The sequence below is a fragment of the Photinus pyralis genome, unplaced genomic scaffold (genome assembly GCF_008802855.1).
Source record: "Photinus pyralis isolate 1611_PpyrPB1 unplaced genomic scaffold, Ppyr1.3 Ppyr1.4_LG3a, whole genome shotgun sequence".
Lineage (NCBI taxonomy): Eukaryota > Metazoa > Arthropoda > Insecta > Coleoptera > Lampyridae > Photinus > Photinus pyralis.
Window position 1 is genome coordinate 9,571,470 of NW_022170509.1, and position 21,654 is coordinate 9,593,123.

At 36.7% G+C, this 21,654-nt stretch overlaps 1 protein-coding gene across 2 annotated transcripts; it reads right to left on the reverse strand.

The window, feature by feature from the left end:
- Positions 1-1,417: 1,417 nt before the first annotated feature.
- LOC116165683 (regulator of G-protein signaling 7) lies at positions 1,418-15,269 on the reverse strand. 2 transcript variants are annotated; one of them, XM_031480334.1, is made up of 10 exons: positions 15,120-15,265; positions 15,009-15,060; positions 14,768-14,959; positions 9,372-9,678; positions 9,101-9,324; positions 8,791-8,999; positions 8,500-8,739; positions 1,833-2,019; positions 1,684-1,776; positions 1,418-1,636 (listed from the first exon to the last, which is right to left on the reverse strand). In XM_031480334.1, exons 3-10 carry the CDS (start codon positions 14,918-14,920, stop codon positions 1,574-1,576), a joined length of 1,476 nt encoding a protein of 491 aa, XP_031336194.1. In that variant the 5' UTR covers positions 14,921-14,959; positions 15,009-15,060; positions 15,120-15,265; the 3' UTR covers positions 1,418-1,573. The 2 variants fall into 2 exon arrangements, with proteins under 2 accessions (XP_031336194.1, XP_031336193.1); XM_031480333.1 differs by having other exon boundaries at positions 15,009-15,269.
- Positions 15,270-21,654: the final 6,385 nt, after the last annotated feature.

A 21,654-nucleotide genomic window follows, 5' to 3' on the forward strand; every position in this document is an offset into this window, starting at 1 on the left:
CGAAAACGCTATAAATAAATTACTATGATACATGTCATTTTCCAAGGCTGCAATAGTCTCAAAACTTGATCACTAGGAAAATTCCCCTAGAAAATAACTAAAACGTGCACATCATGCCCATGCTAGGGCCATTTCTACCTCTATGCAACTGTTTGATCAGCAGTCCATCTTAATTTATAAGTTCGTGGTGTAGGGTGTAAAAGGTCAAATGAAAAATAAAGGCAAAAATAAACGAACGCACCCATGATACCAATTTTGTTAAATGGACGCTATATTGGATTTTTACACGATTAAAGAACACTTTCAAACCATTTAAACATTAAAATTGGCGCAAAATTGAATTTTTTTACAGAAAGTGTTTTTTTAGCAATAAAAGGGAGCTTATGAGCGAGTAAATAATTAAAACTTTTCTCATGCGATTCCACCAGATCAGGGACACCCTGTAAAAAGGCGCTGTATTCTCAAACTGGTGCTCACGTGCTTGTTAGTGGATTGTTTTAGGTGTGGCAGACGGAGTGACTAAGTTATTGCTTAAATACATGGGTCTGGGGTTTTTAAGATTGTATTGTTTTGTAAGCACTAAAGCACCTACACTGTTTACGCCTATACAATGACAGTATTTAGCTACAAAATAATATCTATTTAATGCAAATGGGAGTATTCAACTTGTTTATTGAGCAGTCAGTCAGTAGCTACCGATTGAAGGTTTGATTGCAAACATTTTCATTAGATGGACAGACAAAGTGATCAAACCAAGACTGTCATTTTACAGTGAAATAGAAAAAAGTATAAAATTTGCTGATGAAAACCGGGCAAAGATAAATAATATTGTGTTAAAATGGTACTTCTCTCAATGCATGTATCGTCTATGAACAGACAATTAAAACAAATACCGCGTAACCTCATCAGATTGTCTAATAGTAGATCACAGATTTTCTTAAAGTAACAGTTTCGAAGTTAAAATCATTAGTCCACAAAAACCAAAAATTCTGTGGTTTTGTTCTATTGCGTTTTACTCCCGTGGTCAAAGGTGATTCCAAGATCGTTGTTGTTCAGTCCTTGTCAACCTATCATCTAACCTTAATCGGTCGACTTTCGATTGAACAACACAGATACATTGGTTTGCATCTTTCTAATTAAGTTAATATCTGACAGGAGTTGAAATTAAAATTGCTGTTAATATCCTTGGTGCGTGAAGTAACTAATTATGATATGATTTTCAGTATCACGTATGTTGCACAACATAACAAAATGAATATGATAGCTCTTGTATTGCCTGGCATGTTTATCGTAAGTATTTACAGAGAAAAATGAAACCGGTATCATGCACATGCCTGGGAATGTTGTTTACATACAACACTAAACTTTGTCAAATGGTAACAAAATGGACATCTAGGGTGTTCTGTTACACAAACCATTAAACAAATTTCGTCTAATGATGCCTTAAAAAATTTTCATAATATAACATTACACTCCACCGAACGATGTTGGCGATGTTTGTATTGTCAAAGATGACCTTATCATGAACGATAAGAATAATATTACATTTACACTAAGTGCTAACTAGCGATGACTAGGTAATGGTCTCTTTACGTGCTGAAAATGACACTATGGAACGTATGCCCTTCACAGATGTCTGAAACAAGTCGTATTAAAAACAAATGACACGGCGCATGCTCCTACCTTCTTCTTCGATACATTCAAATATTCTTTGTACATCTCGGAACGAAGATATCTCGAATAACTATCACTTTTCATAAGTTGATACACATGAGCCTAATAAATGTAATTTTTATTATAATAATCGACAGCACTCAAAACCGCCAACATACCGCAGCCGTATCAAAACTCCAACGATCCCCATTCCCCATATTTTTCTTAGTGACCTCGTATGAGTGTGAATCAACATTTATAGGACAACTTGCATCCTGTGCTAGAAATTCACTCCATATCTCCGCCACTTTATTTTGAACTTCACTTTGTGGTAAGGCTTTTAGTTCTTGAACCGCTTCCCAAAATCTAAAAATGAATATAGACGTTATTTCAATGTGAACAGCAAAAATAACGTCGGGACATCCTGTATGTGAGATTATTTCAATTTATTAAGTAGATCTTGAGGATTATTTACGAAATAAACACAAAGTTAGTTCGTTTCATTTGAATTTGTTTCTCAGTGTTTGTGTTTCCTCTTAGAAATTTGTTACATGTTTGCGTTATTTAAAAAAAGGTAATTAATTTCAAGGAAATATACATCTGGTGCTGAGAACGAAGATGAAGGTGTTGCGAAGAATTATGCGTTTCATGTTGGAGAAGTGGGGACCGTTAGTGCGTTCCGTCGTGATTGGCGATTTATTTGAAAATTCTTAAAGAAGTAGCGTGTTTTATTGCGGAAGTTGTGTTTTCTTAAATACTGGAGTACTGGAGTGCTGCGAGTGTCGCGACGGTTGAACAGCGTGTAAATTATGTTTACGCTAAATTCTGGGGCCGTCAGTCCTATTTGTTTTGTTGAAGACGCAGTTCATCATTTTTATAATAAATTCGTGCAGAAACAAGTTAACTGAAGTGATGTAAGAAGTTTAACGTGTGTTGTTCGATTACGGAAAGCTTGGACGGGTTAAAAAGCAAGCAGTTTGTGATGGAACCAGACTGCGGTGAGAGTGGTTATGTGTAACGAAGCGGGGAGGAGGAGAACGCCATTGCTCAAATGCAAAGAATGCAATTTTGCTTTGCGTCTTTTGAATCAAGTGGGTGACTCGTGCTTCAACCATTAATTAAGCAGTTTTCTATTTGCTTTAGTTTGTTTGATACTGAGTAGCAGCATAGAGGAAATACAATAAGAGTTACAAACAAATAGGATAAACTGGCATTGCTAATTTTCGCTCAGATGCTGTCATCTGCTTTTTAAAGGGGTGTAACTAACTGTAAAAATAGAAAATCGTACGTTCATTAGTGTGCCGATATGCGGTCCCTCGTTCTGAGATGGTGCTATAGTTAGTCAAGGAGCGCCTAGTTACGAAATGCGTTCTCGTAAATCTAGTTTAGAAAAACGTACGTAGTTCCTTCACTCTCACACTTTAGACTCTTTCGAGTTTCATTAAAATTTTTCTCTACGTTTTAAGACATAAATACAATTTCAACCGAAATACAGTTCAACAAACGCCCAACGTACTTATTTGGTTACAGCAATGAAGCAATTTATGACATTTACTGTAATGATCAACACTCAACTGCAAGTGTACAATCTAATCTACTACGAAATGTAACACTTTCTATACAATGTGTAAAAGATAATTCGCTTAATTCGAAGAAATATGACAAAACAAAAGGTTGGCAATATGGAATGATCATGACCTTATTCTTGTGTTTACATTTTCCCAATTGTTAGACTCGGTCGTTTACTTACCTTTAAAGTTAAGTAATCAGTGTTTCGATATAAGAGTCGATATGCTTACGTAATGCGCATAAGGTCAGTATAAGCCCGTAAAGAGGACCTATTTAAAAGTGATACTTAATGTATGGGGCGATAGGGGTCAATATCGACAGTAAAACAGCTAAGTCCAGCATTTCGAATTTCCCGCTGAAATTTGACGTCACACTAATAGAGTCTGATACCATTTTACATGCGCATGCCTTTAGTGGCAAGTAAAACTTTTGAAAATGGGAAAGGCGAGGGGAGGGGGCAACCACACGTTTTACCCATTCATGGTATTCTAATTAAAGGTCTCAACAAAAGGAACCGTTTTCTACGAACTATCGCCCTTTTTTCTGACACTGAAAAAATTAGAAATTACTACAAACGAATTTTTTAATTTTTAAGAAATCTTTTTTGAACCTTTTTGAATCGATATTGAATTTTTTCAATGTTATATTTAAAAAAACAGAATTTAATATGCTATTTTTAGATTGAAATATCCGGCCACAAATATGAAAGATAGCGTTTATGCAATCCGTTTTGATGTCCTACTTCAATTTCAGTTTATAAGAATTTCATTTCAATGCTTTCATAAATAAGAAAGTTGACACTGCGCATGCGCAAACCTAAATTTTGAAATTAACGTTAGATTTTCCTTTGTTTCAAGTGGCTATGTATCAAATTTCATTTAAATGCTTCCATAAACAAAAGTTTGCAATTCAGTTTATAATTAGTCAAGATGCGAAAAGGGCACTGTGAATTTTGAATCGATTCGACTCAACTTTTGGCATTGCGTATTATATGGCTACAGCTATGCCCATATTGAAATTGAAGTTGGACGACAATTTTACGACCGTCTAGGCCATTGTTTAGCAGCAAACAGTGATTTAACTTTTTTGTCATTATCTCTTTTTTTAACGCATTTTTTGCAAATTTATTTGTAAAACGGCGGCTTACAAACGTGGTGATTTTTCAGTTTTTCCTGCAGAAGAAGATAGGAAAAAACTAAAAAATCACCACGTTAGTAAACCACGCTAGGGGATGGCGCCCGGATGTCGCCGACCCCACATCATGTAGCCCAGTCCCTAAAGAATTGTTAATTATGCGGCCTGGTAGGTACAAGTACACTCCTCATCTTTCTACAACTGCAGAAGAAGACTAAAAAATCAGTACGCGGTTACCTTTTGAAAAAGTTAAATTGCGACTTTCATGTTGCAATATAACAGGCTAATAGAAACTGGTCTACCACACAAAAATGCGCTGAAGTCCATTCGATCTCACACGATTTTTTTCTCATAACGTCATATTTAAATTCTGTTTACGTAGTTTCAAAATTTGGAAAATGGATATCAATAGTACCAACGAATGACGACAGAGTACAATGTATTTTTTTTACGGAATCCATCCTCTTGAAGGGCCGGGCAGTAAAGACAAGGGAAAAATTCTTTGATTTATTTAAAGAGAATGTATGTAAATTTATCAGTTCAAGGTCGGACATTATAAATTAATTCGTAAAGCCCCGGCTTTGAGTGGTTCATAAACGCGCTAATTCAGCTACCCAATTTAGTGATCTATCCTACATAATAGGGGGCGCTGAATGAAAATTTTCCCACGCTTACATTGCCATCTATTTATGAGGTGTGTGAAAGGTGACCACAAATTAATAAGCGTCTGGAACTCTTATTGAATTTACTCTATGGTTTAGTCAACAACCATGAAGACCTTAGTGACATTTACTTTAGACAATAGCCACGATCGAATTGAGTTTAGACAACAACCTCGCTCGGAGTTGGCGCATGCGCAGCACACAAGGTCAGAGTGCTCCAAAATTGTTGTTACTTACCTACTCACAATCGCGCAGTCCACACGTAAAAGAATGTCTAAACGGTTGAGCAGAGGCTTTACGTCTCTTTCGTAAACCCCTCTATAATATCACAGTGTAATGAATATCAAAAGCGTGGTACGGAATTTATAGTCTGGAGTCTACAACTTAGGGCCAGTTGTACCACAATAGCTAAAGTTCGGTTGAGATTTGATTGGTAAAATTCAATAATTGCCCAATCAATTTTCCTAACTACTGAAGTGACATTGAACGACCACGGTACAAAAGTGCTAACAACCACAATTTTTTATCCCATCTGAATTTTGGATGTACCATTTTGTTTTTGCCACCAACTTCTGGTTTTCTGTGCGTTGATTAACGGAGACAGAATTTTTAGTCTGGAGTTGACTCTTCAAACTAAGAATATCATTTGAACAATTCGAAAAGGAGATTGAGTTCAAAATAGGTAGTAGAGGGAGCCAAAATAAACTTTATTGTCAAATAAATCAAGTGCCCAGAATGTTCGTTTGGAAACTATAACAAGTACCCAAAATTGCGTTTCTCCTATTTGCTTGTTCGCAACCTTAACACATTTTCCTGTTCGATTTTGTAAATTTTTTTTCCAAAATACCCACTGCAAGATCTGATCTGAAATTAGAGGATCTTCGAACATGAACAATAAATGAGTTTGGCAAGTTTGGAAAAACAATTTGTAAATGAAAATCTTCCGACAGACAACGAAAAATGGTAAAATTTGAAATATTTTCAAAATGCAGAACAGATCTCAAGAAAATGTTGGTTTCCAATTTATAAATTTGCCAGTATAGCACATTTTATACGTGTACCGCTTGATAGTGAAAATGAACAGAACTAAAATGTGATAGAATGAAGTGCTTTCAGATAAGAAGCGAGTGTGCAAGATTAAAAACACCACAGCGTTGCCTATTCTACAGAGCGTTCTTACGGGACGAATTTTCTGCTATCCCCTTACATGTATAAAAGCCTCAGAGTCGATCTCTCTCATTACAGATCTCTTTTATTATAGACATTTTCAGACCCGAACGTCACATTAGGATCAATGGATGCCGCCCGCAGCATTTTGGTTAGCGTTAGAGTATTTGAGCGGAGGCCCGCGCCTTGGATAAAGACAATATCTTAAGAAATTAAAAAAAAAACGGATTGCGCATGCGCAAAACAAATTTTTTCATTCTCCATTACGATGAAATTTTGCAGGTGAATTCTTTTCAAATTTGTAGATCGGAGTTCGTGAATTGGCAATGTAAGCCAAAAAACAAGGAAAGCCCTTTTGACATCTCTATTAGTTATAAAGCGAATTGCATGAAATGTTGTATGTAAAAAGTAAAACTAATGCTGAATAAAAAAATTGTTTTGCGCATGCGCAATCCGACTCACCGCTAACTAAGATGCCGCCATTGAACTTAATATCACCTTTGATTCTGAAAATGTCTGTAATAACAGAGGTCTGTAATGAGAGAGATTGGCCTCCACGGTGCCTACATACAAAATTTCATTTAAATATCTTAACAAATAAAAAACGGATTGAGCATGCGCAAAATACATTTTTTGATTCGGCATTAGTTTTACTTTTATTCAAGGTGCCTACATACAAAATTTCATGCAATTCGGTTCATAACTAACGGAGATGTCAAAAGAGACCTGCAACATTTCATCGTAATCGGTCTATCCGTTCTCTTTTAAATCGATGGACATGAAGCCATTGAGCGACAGACGATTGGGACAAAGCATAGCTCGTTTAAAACTCAACCCTAAAAAAGTTATCAAGGCTTGGTTTGCGTTGGGTCCGTTTCGGTTTTTGGATTTGGCGACTGCATTAGAAAAAATTGGGTGGGAGAGAGAGAGATTCTTCGCTGAACCTTCAAGGCGAACCTATCTAAGTCATGAGCGGAATTTTAGATATTTTCAACTAAGAGTTTAATCTGTATAATCGAGGTATATGGAAGATTTGCCACCGCGTAATCGTACGTGATACTTTTATTGGGAAAGTTGAACTTAATTTCCAAATTACAAGGAAAAATTGTCCCAACCAATTCGACGAAGTATTGTCGGGTGTGCTTTTTCATTGCGAATTGCTATCACGAGTAAAATTAATATAAAGTGGCGTATTTTCGTTTTGTTGCATTATTTGATCAGCGTGATCACGTCTAAATAAAATCGTTGTGGTCAAAAGTACAAAACGTTTTATAGCGTTTATACTTGAAGTAATTAGTCACGATAAGATGCCCATTTATTAACCAAATTTGTGCGCCTGTGATGTTTATCCGGAACGATAATAAGATACTGGATTAAACGGCAACTGACAAACAGTTTGGAGAATTAATCAGTGCATTTGCTGGGTGTTAAAACCCTAAGTATACAAGGGGAAAATTGACCTTTTCATACTGCGTAATATTGGTAAATTATTCCAGTGATTAAACAAAATTACAATGACCAGATTTTGAAAAATTGGGAGCCAAGTTTGTTCCTGATTCAAATCGTGAACCATTTTTTAAAATTCACTTTCGACGAGTAGTCGATATAAAAGGTCCAATTGTATTGCAGAAGGCGTTCCCCTATCAAATTTTCCAAATTGCTGCTACCTTTTAAAAGGAGAAAGGAGAGGGGGGAGGGAGTCGTCTCGTCCAGACCTTCCATTTCCCCATTGAGAGTACCACTTCTGACGCTTCACTTTCGAGATATTCGAATTTAAAGCTTTAACAACACCAACAGATACGTCACGTTCACACCTCCTATTTTCCTTTTGAGAGTACCTCTTCTGAAACTCCATTTTTGAGATATCCCAATCTGAAGTTTTGACCCCACTGACGTCTTGTATACTCAGTCAAGTTTAAGCAATAAACATCAAGCAATTTTCGCGTAATCGAGAACCCGGACGAGACGGGCGGCCGTTTCAGACTAGGCATATGCATTTATTTTATCACTTATTGTAAATTTAATTGTCTTAAGCAAAATGCGCGTGATCGCCGTCAAAGATTAATCAAATTCGTCCATACAATGCCAATTCCACACAACACAAAAGAGTAATCTTATCAAACCCTCAAAAGACACATCTACAACATTATAGCTTTCCGTCCAAAGCGTTAAAGGTCAATTATTGGTAGAAAAGATATGGAGGTTTCAGTATTATAGGACAATTCATTCGTTGAATAATTAAGTAAACTCAAATATGTAATTGATTATTTAAAAAAGTAAAACTAAAGAAGACAATAAATCAATAAATACTTACTTCAAATTTTCTCCACTAAACTCCTTATCTAGAAACTTAACAAACTGGTCGCGGCCAATGGGATCTTGAAGAAGTTCCTTCAAACTAAACGCCCACCGCTTCACGCGCCGAGCTGATATGTCCTTTGCTTGCTTTTCCTGCTCCCACAATTCAGGGCTATCGGATATCCAGGGGTTCGGGTACTCGGGTGACACGAAAAAACAGTCGTATTCCAAATATTGCTCATAGTATGTGATGTACCTAGGAAGAAAATAAAATAACGTCACAAAAAGATGATGAAAGGAATCTTACACGTCAGCCACCTTTGACACTTTTGTGTTAGTACGTTCGAATCTAGATTTTAAGTTATTTATTTGTTCTTTATAAAATTCTATAGAGGTTTTGTACGTAGTATCAGAACCAGATGACATACCGATCTGTAGGTTTTTATTATGGCGCAACGTTTTATTCATCCTACACGCTTTTTTAATATCAATTTCTGTAGTATTTACACAGCCAGGCTAAAATGATTTCTTATTTAATACAATTAATGGCATTGTAGCAATTCGTTTATAGTTATGCCACCTAATGCCACAAAGGAATAAACAAAGATTATACGTACCATAGGTCGATGAACATCCCAAAAAGCCCGTTCTTGACTATCGAGTACTTTCCTTTCTAATTTATCGCGTTTCTTGTCAACCTTGCTCTGGGCTTCCGCTTGCATGAAAATAAACTCCCATTTTCGAGAAAACATCTTTTGTAACCGCGCCAAATTTTCCGCTTCATAATCTGCCAATTCTAGTCGCGTTTTATTTTGCATTGTTCTCTTACATAAATACACGGCTAAAGTAACCAGTCTTACATACACAAAATGACAAACTTCCCCTTACCGTAATCCGTATTTTCCGGTTCCCAACAATTTGATGGCCAAAAATATGGTGTCTGAAACCTGTAAAAGGTGTTGTCGTTCTTTAAAGTTAGAATGTGATCGTCGATAGGAAAAATATATCCGTGCGCCGCCATCAGATGTGCCATGTGTAACGCTTCGGTTTGATCTTCTATGTCCAAATTTTTGAGCATCCACATTATCAGATCTGACCCGGTGAATACTGATGGTATTTTCGATATAAAACTCTTAACTGTACGAACTGGAACGCCTATAGTTTCGTCTTGCATTTTCTCTACTATCTTCTCCATCTAAAAAACATACAGAATAATTAACAACAATTCAAGGTGTAATGCCTTGTAATCACTGGGGCAAAAAGCCACCGTCTTTCACGCAGAGGTCTTTGCCATAAGCCTTTATAAAATGTATTGTTGTGGTAACTACGTCATGCGGACGTTTTATTTGATATGAGCACCTACAATAATGATAGATCACCCTGTATGTGTGAATTTCAATTTTATTTGAACATAAATGTGGTAGTTAATTTGAGATTGAACACACTTTCGATCATGCTATTTGAATTTGAAATCAAAATTATTTGTTGCTTATTGTACTTATTTTGATTGTTCATTTAGAAATATTAGGCAATTTGGAAATCATGTTTTGTTAAAGCTATCTCATTTAAATCTGGTGGTTGCGATATGAAATTTGTTATCGCTGCGTAAGTTAATTAGTTTGAAGATAAGCAGTTTCGCGGACACGAAAACAGAAATTCAAGTAGAGGAGATGCAGAAACTGAAAGAGAGAAGAATGTTTTAAACAGTACAGGAAGACGTGAAAGTTTTGTGGCTTCCACAGTTTTCAAGCTAATTGAACTCTGTGACCCTGAAAATCAGAAGAGTAGATTAAAAGTAAATACTGTATAGTCGCACACTATTGATGCGTAGATAACACTTTTCAATGACATTTTTGCTTTCGGATTGTGTAATTTTGTGTAATCGCGTAGGATTTGAAAAATCAAAGGTTCAGGATTTTTCATCGATTTTATAATTTGTTTTGTTAGTAAATAAATAAATAAAATAAATTATAATCAACCTCTTAGAATCAACTAAGCAGACTATCTAGTATTTCTAGTTGTACGAACCTGTACCATTTTCCTTTAAGGGTGTTAAATATTAGTCTCTACACTACAAATCCGACTTTCGCCAAATTTGTCGCTTACGATGTTTTGTCAAAACCCCATAGATATACTGTGCCATTTTGAGGCATATAATACTGACACAGGTTGGAGAGAACGAAGACGCATCTAGGAATGATTAAAAATGCTCCTCTCACTCCCAATTAGGCAATTACCTCAAGATTTACTGTAATATAAAGCATATGACCAAACCCAAGGATAACAACAAAGTCAATAACTCTTACTTTTTCGGGTACTGCTTTGACCTAACTATGTTTATATGCATTAAGTTTGCCGGTAAGTTGCAAAAGTTCTCAATACAAAAAAGAGATAAAAATACACAACACACCTGACACCAGGGTAATGTAAATTTAATTATGTAATTTATTTATATACAATTAGTTATTTATATTCACAGAAACTAACAGTATTAACACCAAAATGTGAGGTTAATATAAATTCAAATTTCAAATGTACAAATTTCAAAATATTTTAACTTTTTTCGTAAAAGATAATTCGTAACACCTTCATCTGAGACAACTACGTGATGAGATACATATTTCGCATTAATACAAAAGAAAAAAAAATATTACGTAACCTTTAAAAGTACACCACTAAATAAATATGAAATATTGTAGCAAACTATTAGTGTCTTGTCACAAGTAGTACCCTGAAGAATGATGTAGTATTTTGGTTTCGGATGAAACTCACTTATTTTTCAAGTTTTGTACATTTTAGTGCCTGATCGCTAAAATGTGAGTTACCGCCATCAAATTCCACGTTTTTCCTGTAATTTAATTTGTGGATTTCGTGTAAGATGGCGCTGTTAGCGTGTAGCTAAAGTCTGTATACAGTGTGGACGTTTAGGTAACGCAGTGACCTATTAACGAAGAATAGCAACCTGTAATATACTTACATCAATTTATCACATGGATATTATCGCCAAAGACTGACCTTGTTCTTAGAGATAAAGGTGGTGTTTTGTTTGTTATCGTAATTAGATACGTCCTACATTATGCTACAAACAGGATTGTAATTTATTCCACAGACCTATTCTTGCTCTGTCAAATTTTGAGGTATACAATACATCACCTGAACTGGCTTTGTGTTTGAATTATGATCTATTTTGGGATTCTTATCAATACACTTGATTTATAGTGTGTATAATCAATGTCAATACTTATAGTTATATTATATATACATAATATATTGGTCAACTTTTAATGTGCTGGTTTTATCAAGGTCCTTGAGTTTTATAGAAATATTTTATTATTAACGACCCTCGCGATCGTTTATAATTTTGTATTGCTGTCCGTCTGTCTGTCCCTGTGCACGATAACTTTGTGTAGAAACGTCCGATCGCTTTGAAAATAGACACACATGTTCTTCAGGATATAAGAAAGGTCCCTATTGTTTTTCGGCTATGTAGACTAACGGGCCAAAAAGTTACAACCCAAAAACTGCCCAAACCTACAAAAAAGGGTTCTGTTATAATTCTTGTTACAAAGAACATATGAATATCCGGTTTTCTGTGTTAGTAGATGAATTTTTAAAAAATTGCGCATGTGCAACCCAACTTTTGTATTTGAGCAATCCCAATTTTTTTATTTGTTATATTTAAATGAAATTTTGTATGTATATGCACCTCCCACCTCGTATAAAAGTAAAAGTAATGCTAATTCAAAAATTTGTTTTACAAGCTATGCTGATCTGGTGGAACAGAATCAATCCCTGCGTTGTAAAAAAGATGCATGTGCGAAGATCTCAAGAATCGTTCGGTATTCAGTTGTATCGGATTGTTTGGTCTAATATTGAGGCTAGAGTGGGGCTCTGATATGTACCACAATAGCGATAATCGGATCTCATAAAACACTTGTTTTTTACCTCTTAATAATGCCACAGATAAAATGTCAATCCCCTAGGAACTTGATTAAGGGTGGTTAATGGGAGTGGGGCTGGAAACAAATTTTTAATTAAAAAAGAGGGACATTTTTTAAATTGCAACCAGTACTTGCACGACGCAGATAAAATGTGTCACTTTGGACATAGATTTTTTAATCTATGTCTTGGGCGAGCTACACCCCCGAACGGTACCAAATTTGCGTTTTTAGTTACATTTTCTTCTTATGAACACAACAAGTAAGACTATCTGGGATTTTGAATGTATTCTTTCTAATTTTGTATTTCCAAAGATGCACCCTTAAACGGGCGTGTGAAAAGTCTGGTCCCCACAAAATGTTATATTTGGAACTGCAATTGCGGACAGTTTCTTCATGTGACTTTAAAAAAAATTATGCGCACTTCATCGTTGAAATAACCTAAACATATTGCACCAAATGTTCGTCTTACAAAAAAGTGGTGCGCATAGCGAATATGGCAGAGGGCAGTTCTAGCGCATTTTCCAATACATGTTGGAAGGCGCTATTATTGCCACTTTCTCCGTCGGTCCACTCGAAGCTGCATCTACTCTTACAGTTTTCAAGATATTTAGTTCGTTCTGTTTGCATTCGGTAGCTTTAGTATAGTAACAACCAAGAACCAAGAAAATTTACACCAATTGCTTGCTCCTGCGCCTGACCAGCGGCTGGTAAAGTTAAAACCAGTTATGTAGGTATTATTATTCATCATCCTTTATATCTCTTTTCTTGTTAGAAACAATACCTACTAACCTGGTACCTACATTTAAAACATAATATGCGCATGGTCTGCGCGTACAGAAGACAACTGTTGATTTATTAAGATATTACCAATGGACACACAACTAGTAGAATCGTTACCAAGAATATGTTTTCCGCTTGGCGACATATCGCATATATGGTAAATATCAGATGCGCGCATACGCATACTGCGCAATGTGCCAACTTTATAGTCATTTCTTTGAAATTAGTAAAGAAAAACAAGGCACATAGTAAAAATTAAATGTGTCATGCGGAAGCTGAGCGATATCATCTTTCTTAATCGGCTATTTTTTTGAAATTTTAACCATATGTGCTTCTAGTAAAGGCAAACTTATCGCAGCATTTACCTATACTACCGGCATATCTGCACATGCGTGATTCTACCCAAAAGCTTTCTGCTCTTTCTTTTATGTATGTCTAAACATATATGTACCAAATTTGGTTCCAATCGGTTCAGTCGTTTACCTGAAAATGATAATACCGACAGATAGACAGATAGAGATAATCCAGATTTTGTTTGATTTGGCTTCGTGGTGCTTCAAAACGTGTATTTTTTATTATTTATGCTTCTCAGGTATAAATATTGAGAAAGGTACCTACACCATATGATGACCAATATATATTATAAGTCTTAAATCAAATGTCATTTATAGCGCAACGGATGTTGTATTGAGAACCGCTGACTCCGTACGGCTGGTTTTGAGAAACTTTCACTCGTAGGGAAACGGATTTTTACATTGCATTTCAGGTGCATATTATTAAATACAACTATTGGTCGCGTTATAAATGACGTTTCATTTACGATTTAATAATTTATGTTACATTGCTGCGCATATGGACTATAGTTTACTAACGATATGTACTATATCTTGTCATAGAGTAGTATACTTTAAAAGTTGTGCTGCGTAAGGCGGACGTGAGATTACAAATTGTGCTGTGTAAAACTGGCTACGTAAATACTTGTACACGTGCTGCCATCCAGTGATGTATAACTTCATTTATTGGGTAACAAAACAACCTTAAAGAGATTGATTTAAAGTTAATTATTATCACTTACTTGTTCTCAAATTTGTAACACACATGCGCAAATTTCACTATTTATCACTTCGGCATGGATGTTGAGACCAAAACTAAACACAATTCAATTTGCTTATATAACAAACTTCACGAAAAATCTAGAAGGCATAACAGAAAGAATGAGTCACATCCGCTTACATTCCCCTTTGTCAGTGGCTAATGCTCTGGCGACTTGATATTGCTCTAGAATCTCTACAATTCATACATGATATAAAGATTGCAATGTATAAATAACAGGATAAATCACAACACAATTATTGTAGTTTAATGCTGCTGATAAGTCATGCATTTGTACCTCAATTTCAAGTGTGATCAAGTCAAAGCAGGTTTTAAATAAATTGAATTTCATCACGACTTCAGAAATGTCACCCTTTGAATTCTTCCGACAACTTATGATTTCAATAGCATATGCTGCAGATTCACGAATGTGCTATTTCACATTTTCAAATGTTGTTAACAAATAGTTACCTTTTTATATAAAAGATGGTTCGGAGAATCGTCTGATGCCAGCAATTGGTGGGGTCCCCCCATGGTGTTATCCGTACTACTTCCAGCGCAGACCTCATTACTCGGTTCAGGCTTACGCTTTGCCTGAGCCTTGTCCGAATTCATCGTGACCATGTCAATACTTTAGGAGGTGCAAATAGAGCCCTCCACATTCTGCAAACAAGCCCCTTAGATACAAATGGTCGCAGCAACCGACACTTACTCTTAAATTGCTATTATTTGTCTCCCAAAAGTGAATATGGACATCCCAGTTCCTTAAAATCATATCATGTATTCAAGTATTTCATTTTTCAAGAGCAGCAAACTGTTGTACTTGTATCAATAAGACATTATTATCAAATATGAGTGCGTTTATTAAGTCTTGTTTATTTATATACAAAGAATACTTTTAAGTGCCATAACATTCCTTTCCGTTTGACTAGAGATCATTTTTTTGGCAAATTCACCAATGTGAAATTAACCGCAGTAGTTGCACCACCGCCAACTGTTAAAGTTGGGTTACATCCCAACGCTTTATACACCCACTTGTATAATTATTGTCCATTTAATCAAAGTAAATTACATTGCAAGAACAAACATTCGCAATAGTAGTTCCCCGAGTAAAAATTCAGCCATTCACCCAACTTTAGAACCAGCTCTATCCACTAGTTATAAATCACAGAAATCAGACTGTGTCAACATTGTTTACGAATAAAGAATCAGCTACTCGTTTACCTACAGACGATAACTGTAAATTATGAAGCAGGTATTTACGTAGGAAAATACAATATAATCTTGGGGTAAAGAAATAAATCACCTAAAATATAACTCGAGATAAGGCACCCCCGCTTCCTTTTGTGAGTATCCACCTCCAACACTCCGCTCTCGAGATATTACGATTTGAAGCTCCATTAGTCCCGTTTGATTTTCGGAAATGGGTTTGCTTTTATCAGAAGGACAATATCAACATTTCAAAAAAATCGCCCCCAAAAATAAATAGTTAGCTCAATAGTTTGGCTCTACACATGCGCCCATGCGCAAATCCTTAAGCTTGAAGCACACTTGTCCGGACGCAATACGCTCGGGCCGGTCGGAAAAATGCCCTAGCGCGGTACTACCATACGCACACTTATCCGGCCTGGAATGGAGTTTCAATACCGATCTGCCGTCGGACAAGCGTGCTTTATTCAACATTAATTTTGCTTTTCGCCCAGCTTACATGTTGAGGTCTATTAAACACAAAAAAACGTCAGCCTTCTACGAGGTCCCAGTGCTGAGATCTCAAACCCTAAGACGGACGGACAGGCGGAATTCATAGATAAGCTGTTTTTCATGAAAAATAAGGGTACAATCAATTTCAACCATGACGTAAACCAGCAATTTCAAGGTGTGCAAACACCCTTAGCGCCACACTTCTGGGTCCAGTTATCCTGAACACGAATGTTTCCTCGGGAGAGTAAGATCCTAATGAGCGAGTGTTACGGAGGGGGCGGATTTTCTTAGAGGCGTATTCCATGAGGGAAGGCGAAAATTCTGGTAGAAAATTTGAGATAGAAGAAGGTTATAGAATCTGGGAAGGAACCTGATGCATACCATATCGAGTTCGGAGTAAGAAAATCGGCCGTTTAATTTTTTCCTAACAAAATTGGTACCTACATCAGCAACGACTTTGACAGCTTTCCGTTGCACTACACATGCTTATTTATGGGGTCAATATCGACCTTGTGGGATAAAATGGGCTTGAAAAGGACTGGACGTCGTAATTACGTATATTATTAGTAAATATATTTAACTACAATTAATAGTAGAATTTAACTAGTTTTCATACATTATTCATGCAGCATCTCTAATACATTCTATTCAAACGGTGGTTTCTTCAGTTTCACTATCTTCAGAAATCAAGTTTAAACGATCCGGGGACGGATTGGGATGGATGTAACTACAACTTCTGATGTCCCAGCGATACATCAGCAAAAACCAGCAGGTAGCAATTTTTTTGTGGATCTTATAGTGAGTCATCAGTTTTAGCATGCTTCCTATGAATATAAGAGCAAATATCCCTTCAGACAAGTAAAAGATGACTTCTACCAAAATGTGCCCCATTTTATCGCTCACTGAAAACCTATTTGTTTAATAAAACAATGAAAGGATGGTATAATTACCGGTAGTGTCATCCTGTGATCCTAACCCAGTAGCGTTAAGCAACTCACTTTTGTTGGACAAGTCGAACACCAAAAAACTCGTAAAAATAACCAACATTTTTGGAAAATTCGAAAATTGCTTGGATATTCAAACAAACTGATCTATAAAGATTTAAATCAAAACTGCAGGTGATTGAATAAACGTATAGGTAGGAGGGATACTTTCTGCTTTCTCATTGGCTCATTTAATCTTATATGGTAACCTGAGACAAAAGGACAATCCAGTATACGACATAAACGAATCATTTACCGAGTACCTATGTGTAAAAAATGCAGTCGCAGGTTATCGAAAACACGGCGTTTGTTTGTGTTATACAACGCCGACGGAGATAGTGTGTTTTAGGAATCATTGTTTATATAAATTAATGCGATTATGTAAAATCGAAGAAGTAGGTATATTACACTCTGATAACAACAGACACTCGATCTCGAAATAGATATCTGATTGAATATCTTTGTAATGTTAGCGGACACCCGGTGGGAGGGAAGGAAAACAAAACCAGGAGGGACTCTCTTCGTCGTAGCTTTAGCCTCTGGTACATGGTGCAGAGGCAGAAGGAAAAGAGAATAAAAAGACAAAGAACAATAGCAAAATAGAACGAAACGCAAGATGGGAGGAAAAAAAATATGTAACTGCAGAGTGCAGTCACCACCAACTCCTTACGTAAATAAAGATCCCCAGTATTGAAGCAGAAAAATTGCGGAGGATTTTAAGAAAGTTTCCGTGAAGAATTTCTAGGTTGATTTCGAAGAAGGCTGCTAAGAAGACTCCTGAGGATTTTTACAAAAAAACACTTTTCAAAATACAATACGGAATACAAAAATATATACCGCGAGTTTCAAGTGTACTTTTTCAGTCCCGCATGGCCTCCAGAGAGGTAGGGAGATGGCGCGAGGTCATTTTTTTTTGTAAAGTCACTAGTTTGAAAATTCGTATTTCGAGAGTCAAAATGAGCTTTTTGGGGGTGAAACGGATTTTCCGTATGATTTTATTTATTTATTTATTTATTGTCCCTCTTGTTCTAGGATGATAAAATAAAAAAAATGGTAAAATAGGAAATTGTGTTTTGGGAAGACCAAGGTGGCGAACCGGACCGGGGCGTCACGACCAGAGTTGGACTGGGACACTGGGTCAACTGGGTTACTGAATTAAACTGGGTCACTGGGTCACGTCATACTCTTTTCAGTTAGACCCAATGACCCAGTTTGACCCAGTGACCCAGTTTGACCCAGTGACCCAACTTGACCCAGTGACCCAGTTTGACCCGGGGACCCAATTCGACCCAGTAACCTAGTTTGATCGAACAACGCAGTTAAGTCAGTGCCCTCGGTTCAAGTGTACAGATTATGAAATAAATGAAATGCTGGTTTGTTGAAAATAATACTCGATTGCTTGACAACTGCCATTTCTGTGATGTTTGCTTTAATACTGCCGTAAAAAACTTTCCATGTCCCGAATTGTATTAGAGTAATGTTATTTCTAAACAGTTCCCTCCTTCATTTCTTTGCTTCAGGGCTTACCAGTTTGCTTACAGGTATTCATTCACATTTAATTTTTTTCAGCTTAATCCAAATAAATCTTTTCTCTAAATACTTTCATTGACTACTTGACTACAAACTATAAACAAATGCATTTGATTTTTTAGGTATTAGTTCTCTTGAATGAAATTGGGCTACGTGCTTGTTGGCGAATATTATTGAGGAAGTTTTTTTTTAAATTAAAAGTTACTTGAAATTGTTTTGGATGATACCTAACAATAATTTAATTACTGGGGCACCGGGTCAAGATGAGTCACTGAGTAAAGCTGGGTCCAGCTGGGTCACCGGGTCAAGCTGGGCCACAGGGTCAAACTGGGTCACCGGGTCAAACTGGGTCAAGCCGGGTCACCGGGTCAAGCTGGGTCATCGGGTCAACTGGGTCACCGGGTCAGTAAACTAACTGGGTCACCGGGTCACTCTATGCTTGACCCAGTCCAACTCTGGTCACGACGCGATGTTTCGAATTTCAAGTTAGGGCGCCGTCACGGGGAAACGGAGGGTTGCGGTTTTTTGGGTTAGGTTCGTCAAGTTTTCTCGAGGGGCGGCGGGGGACATGGAGAGAACGAGAAGGCGCAAGGGACGTTTCGAGACACCTTTTCAGGAATATCTCGAATGATTTCCTCAAAAACATTTTGAAAAAACTCTTCGCGCAGGTATCGAAAAATAAATCTCGGAAGTCCAACGGTTTGAGCAGGGAGGGGGCAAAATTTTTATAAGAGATGCGCGGTAGAATGAACAATCAGTCCCGCACCATCAAGGGGCCGTCGGCCTCCTCCGCCGAAAGGGCTGAAATTTCCATCTTCGGGGCGCTTATATGATAGAAAAATAATTTAACGTGTTCTTCCGCATAAAATGCACTCCGATAGGGAACAACAACGGTACCACTGCTAAGGTGGGTGTGCTCATCGAACAAAATGCTGCTATAGGAATCGAAAACAATTTTTGAAGTGACTACTTCTTATGGCTCGGTATGCACTCTATGTTTTGCACGGGAGTAAAATCATCGCTCATTCATCACTCCGTTTGAAGTAGCGAGACCTGAAATTTGAGCAGATAGTTACTTCCGAGGCGGGAGTTCGTAGAACTATGAATCCCCCCTCCTTCACTCCAACTGCGGAGTACGCTTGCGCAACGTTTCGAACAAAAAATTCGTACGAGGTAGTGGGTTGAGTTCAGCCTTCGCAAATTGGGTATAGTTGATTTGAGGGTGCCGCGCGGGTCAAAAAATCCCGTGCCACGGGAGAGTTAACTGCCGTAAGGGGTAGTGAAAATCCGTTTTCGCAGGTTTCCCGCCGTACCTTTTAAGATTTTTATCTTACTTAATCGAATTCACTTTTGGAGGTGGAAGTCGAGCTCATCGTCGAACCCTTTTTTTTTAATCTAATTGCGTGATGACACTACATTGACAGGCGTTATTTATTGTCACTATCTATAAGTAGTTGACATTTGCACAAATGATTTTTTTAACTGGTATAAGCTACGAAACACCGACACACAGTTGCAGGACTCTGTATATAAAATACTATAAGATTAAATCGAAAATGTTTAGTATGTTAAAACTGGGAAAATTAAATTGTGACTTTTGGCTCTTCCCTTTCAATAGGTTATCGACCCAAAACATTCAAATAAACAGTGGTACCGAATATCGCATTGCACATGCGTAGAAACCATTTTTCTCATTTGTAAATTTCCAAAAATCGTCCCTTTTTCGATTGTATCTTATGCATTCGAACATTGGCATTTCAACAATATTCCCATCATCTTATGCAAAAATGCAGTTTGGCCGTATATACCGTCCAATTTTCATTTTTCTAATTTTGGATAGGTACCTTTATAATAAAAAATTAAAATTGAGGTTTCAAAGGTTGATACTACCTAAAAGTTGCGTTAATTTTTAAGCAATTGAAGATTGACGGCTGATTGACGTAAATAATCAATCGAGTTACATCGAAGATATTTATGTGCAGAACCGGAGACCACCATTTGCATCAAAATTTTAAAAGTCACTTTATATAGTACGTGATATTCCCAAAAAGCCTCATACAAATTTTTTTAAAATGTCAATTTGATAGACGGACGTTGTAAGTGCCTTATTACACGAGGACACCTATCGCGTCAAGTGTCGCCATCTGTTATAATGGAAGCCAATCACGCCACTGACAGTGCAGAGAGAGATTGTTGATTCAATACCAAGGGACAATTCTTGGCCACCATTGGTCTTCAGTCTGGGCCCTTATTATTCTTGAGTTCATAGGAATAGTATTAGCAAAGAGTACCCATGGCATAAACGCGTGTTGGCTATAAGAACTCGCCCGCTACGATTCCAAAAGCGGGTCCTCGCGTAGAGGTGGCCAGAACTAACCGCCCCTTTAAATTTTGCCGCGCAATTGGAATTTGCAGAATTCTTTATAGAATAGCGTTTTAAAATATTTGCGCGGTTGTCACATTTAATTTTCTTTCTTATTGGCTGTATAAAATGTGGACATGATATAATTAGAAAACCATTATGCTTAATATAAAAGAAATAAGCAACGGAGGTTTAGTACATTGTTAATTAGATTAATATCTTCCTGTTTAGTTGGCATTTATTGAATAGAAAGTAATTACCATAATTCAATTGAGTAACTGGTACAATGACAAAAATGTCATTAAATGTTTCATTTGTTACTCACCTGGACTTTCCACCCTTTGTACGTACAGTTAGTTCCCTTCAAGTGCTAAACAGTACCACATCCCAGGGTTTGTTAAAGTTATATTGTGTTTTGATAACGTATCTTTAAAAGTTTAAACTTCATCAATGGTTCATTCGTGTGTATATATTAATTGCGATGCAAATCGCCGAAACGCTGACAATATAAGTTTTTTTCGATTTCCCCTAGAAAAAGAACGATGTGATGTCGATCCGATGATCACAAATTGTTTTTAATTCGGCATTTAATGAAATGTAAGTTATACAAAAATCTTAAACTGTTTTCACAAAATTTAAGAACATCAAAATCGCTAGGGCATGTAAACAACAAAAAATTAAAACATTTAAAGGGGAAATACGAGTAAAAAGTAAACAGTTTTGTTTGTTGAATGTTATTCATGGAACCTATCTATATGTGACTAATGGACTGTAAACATTTG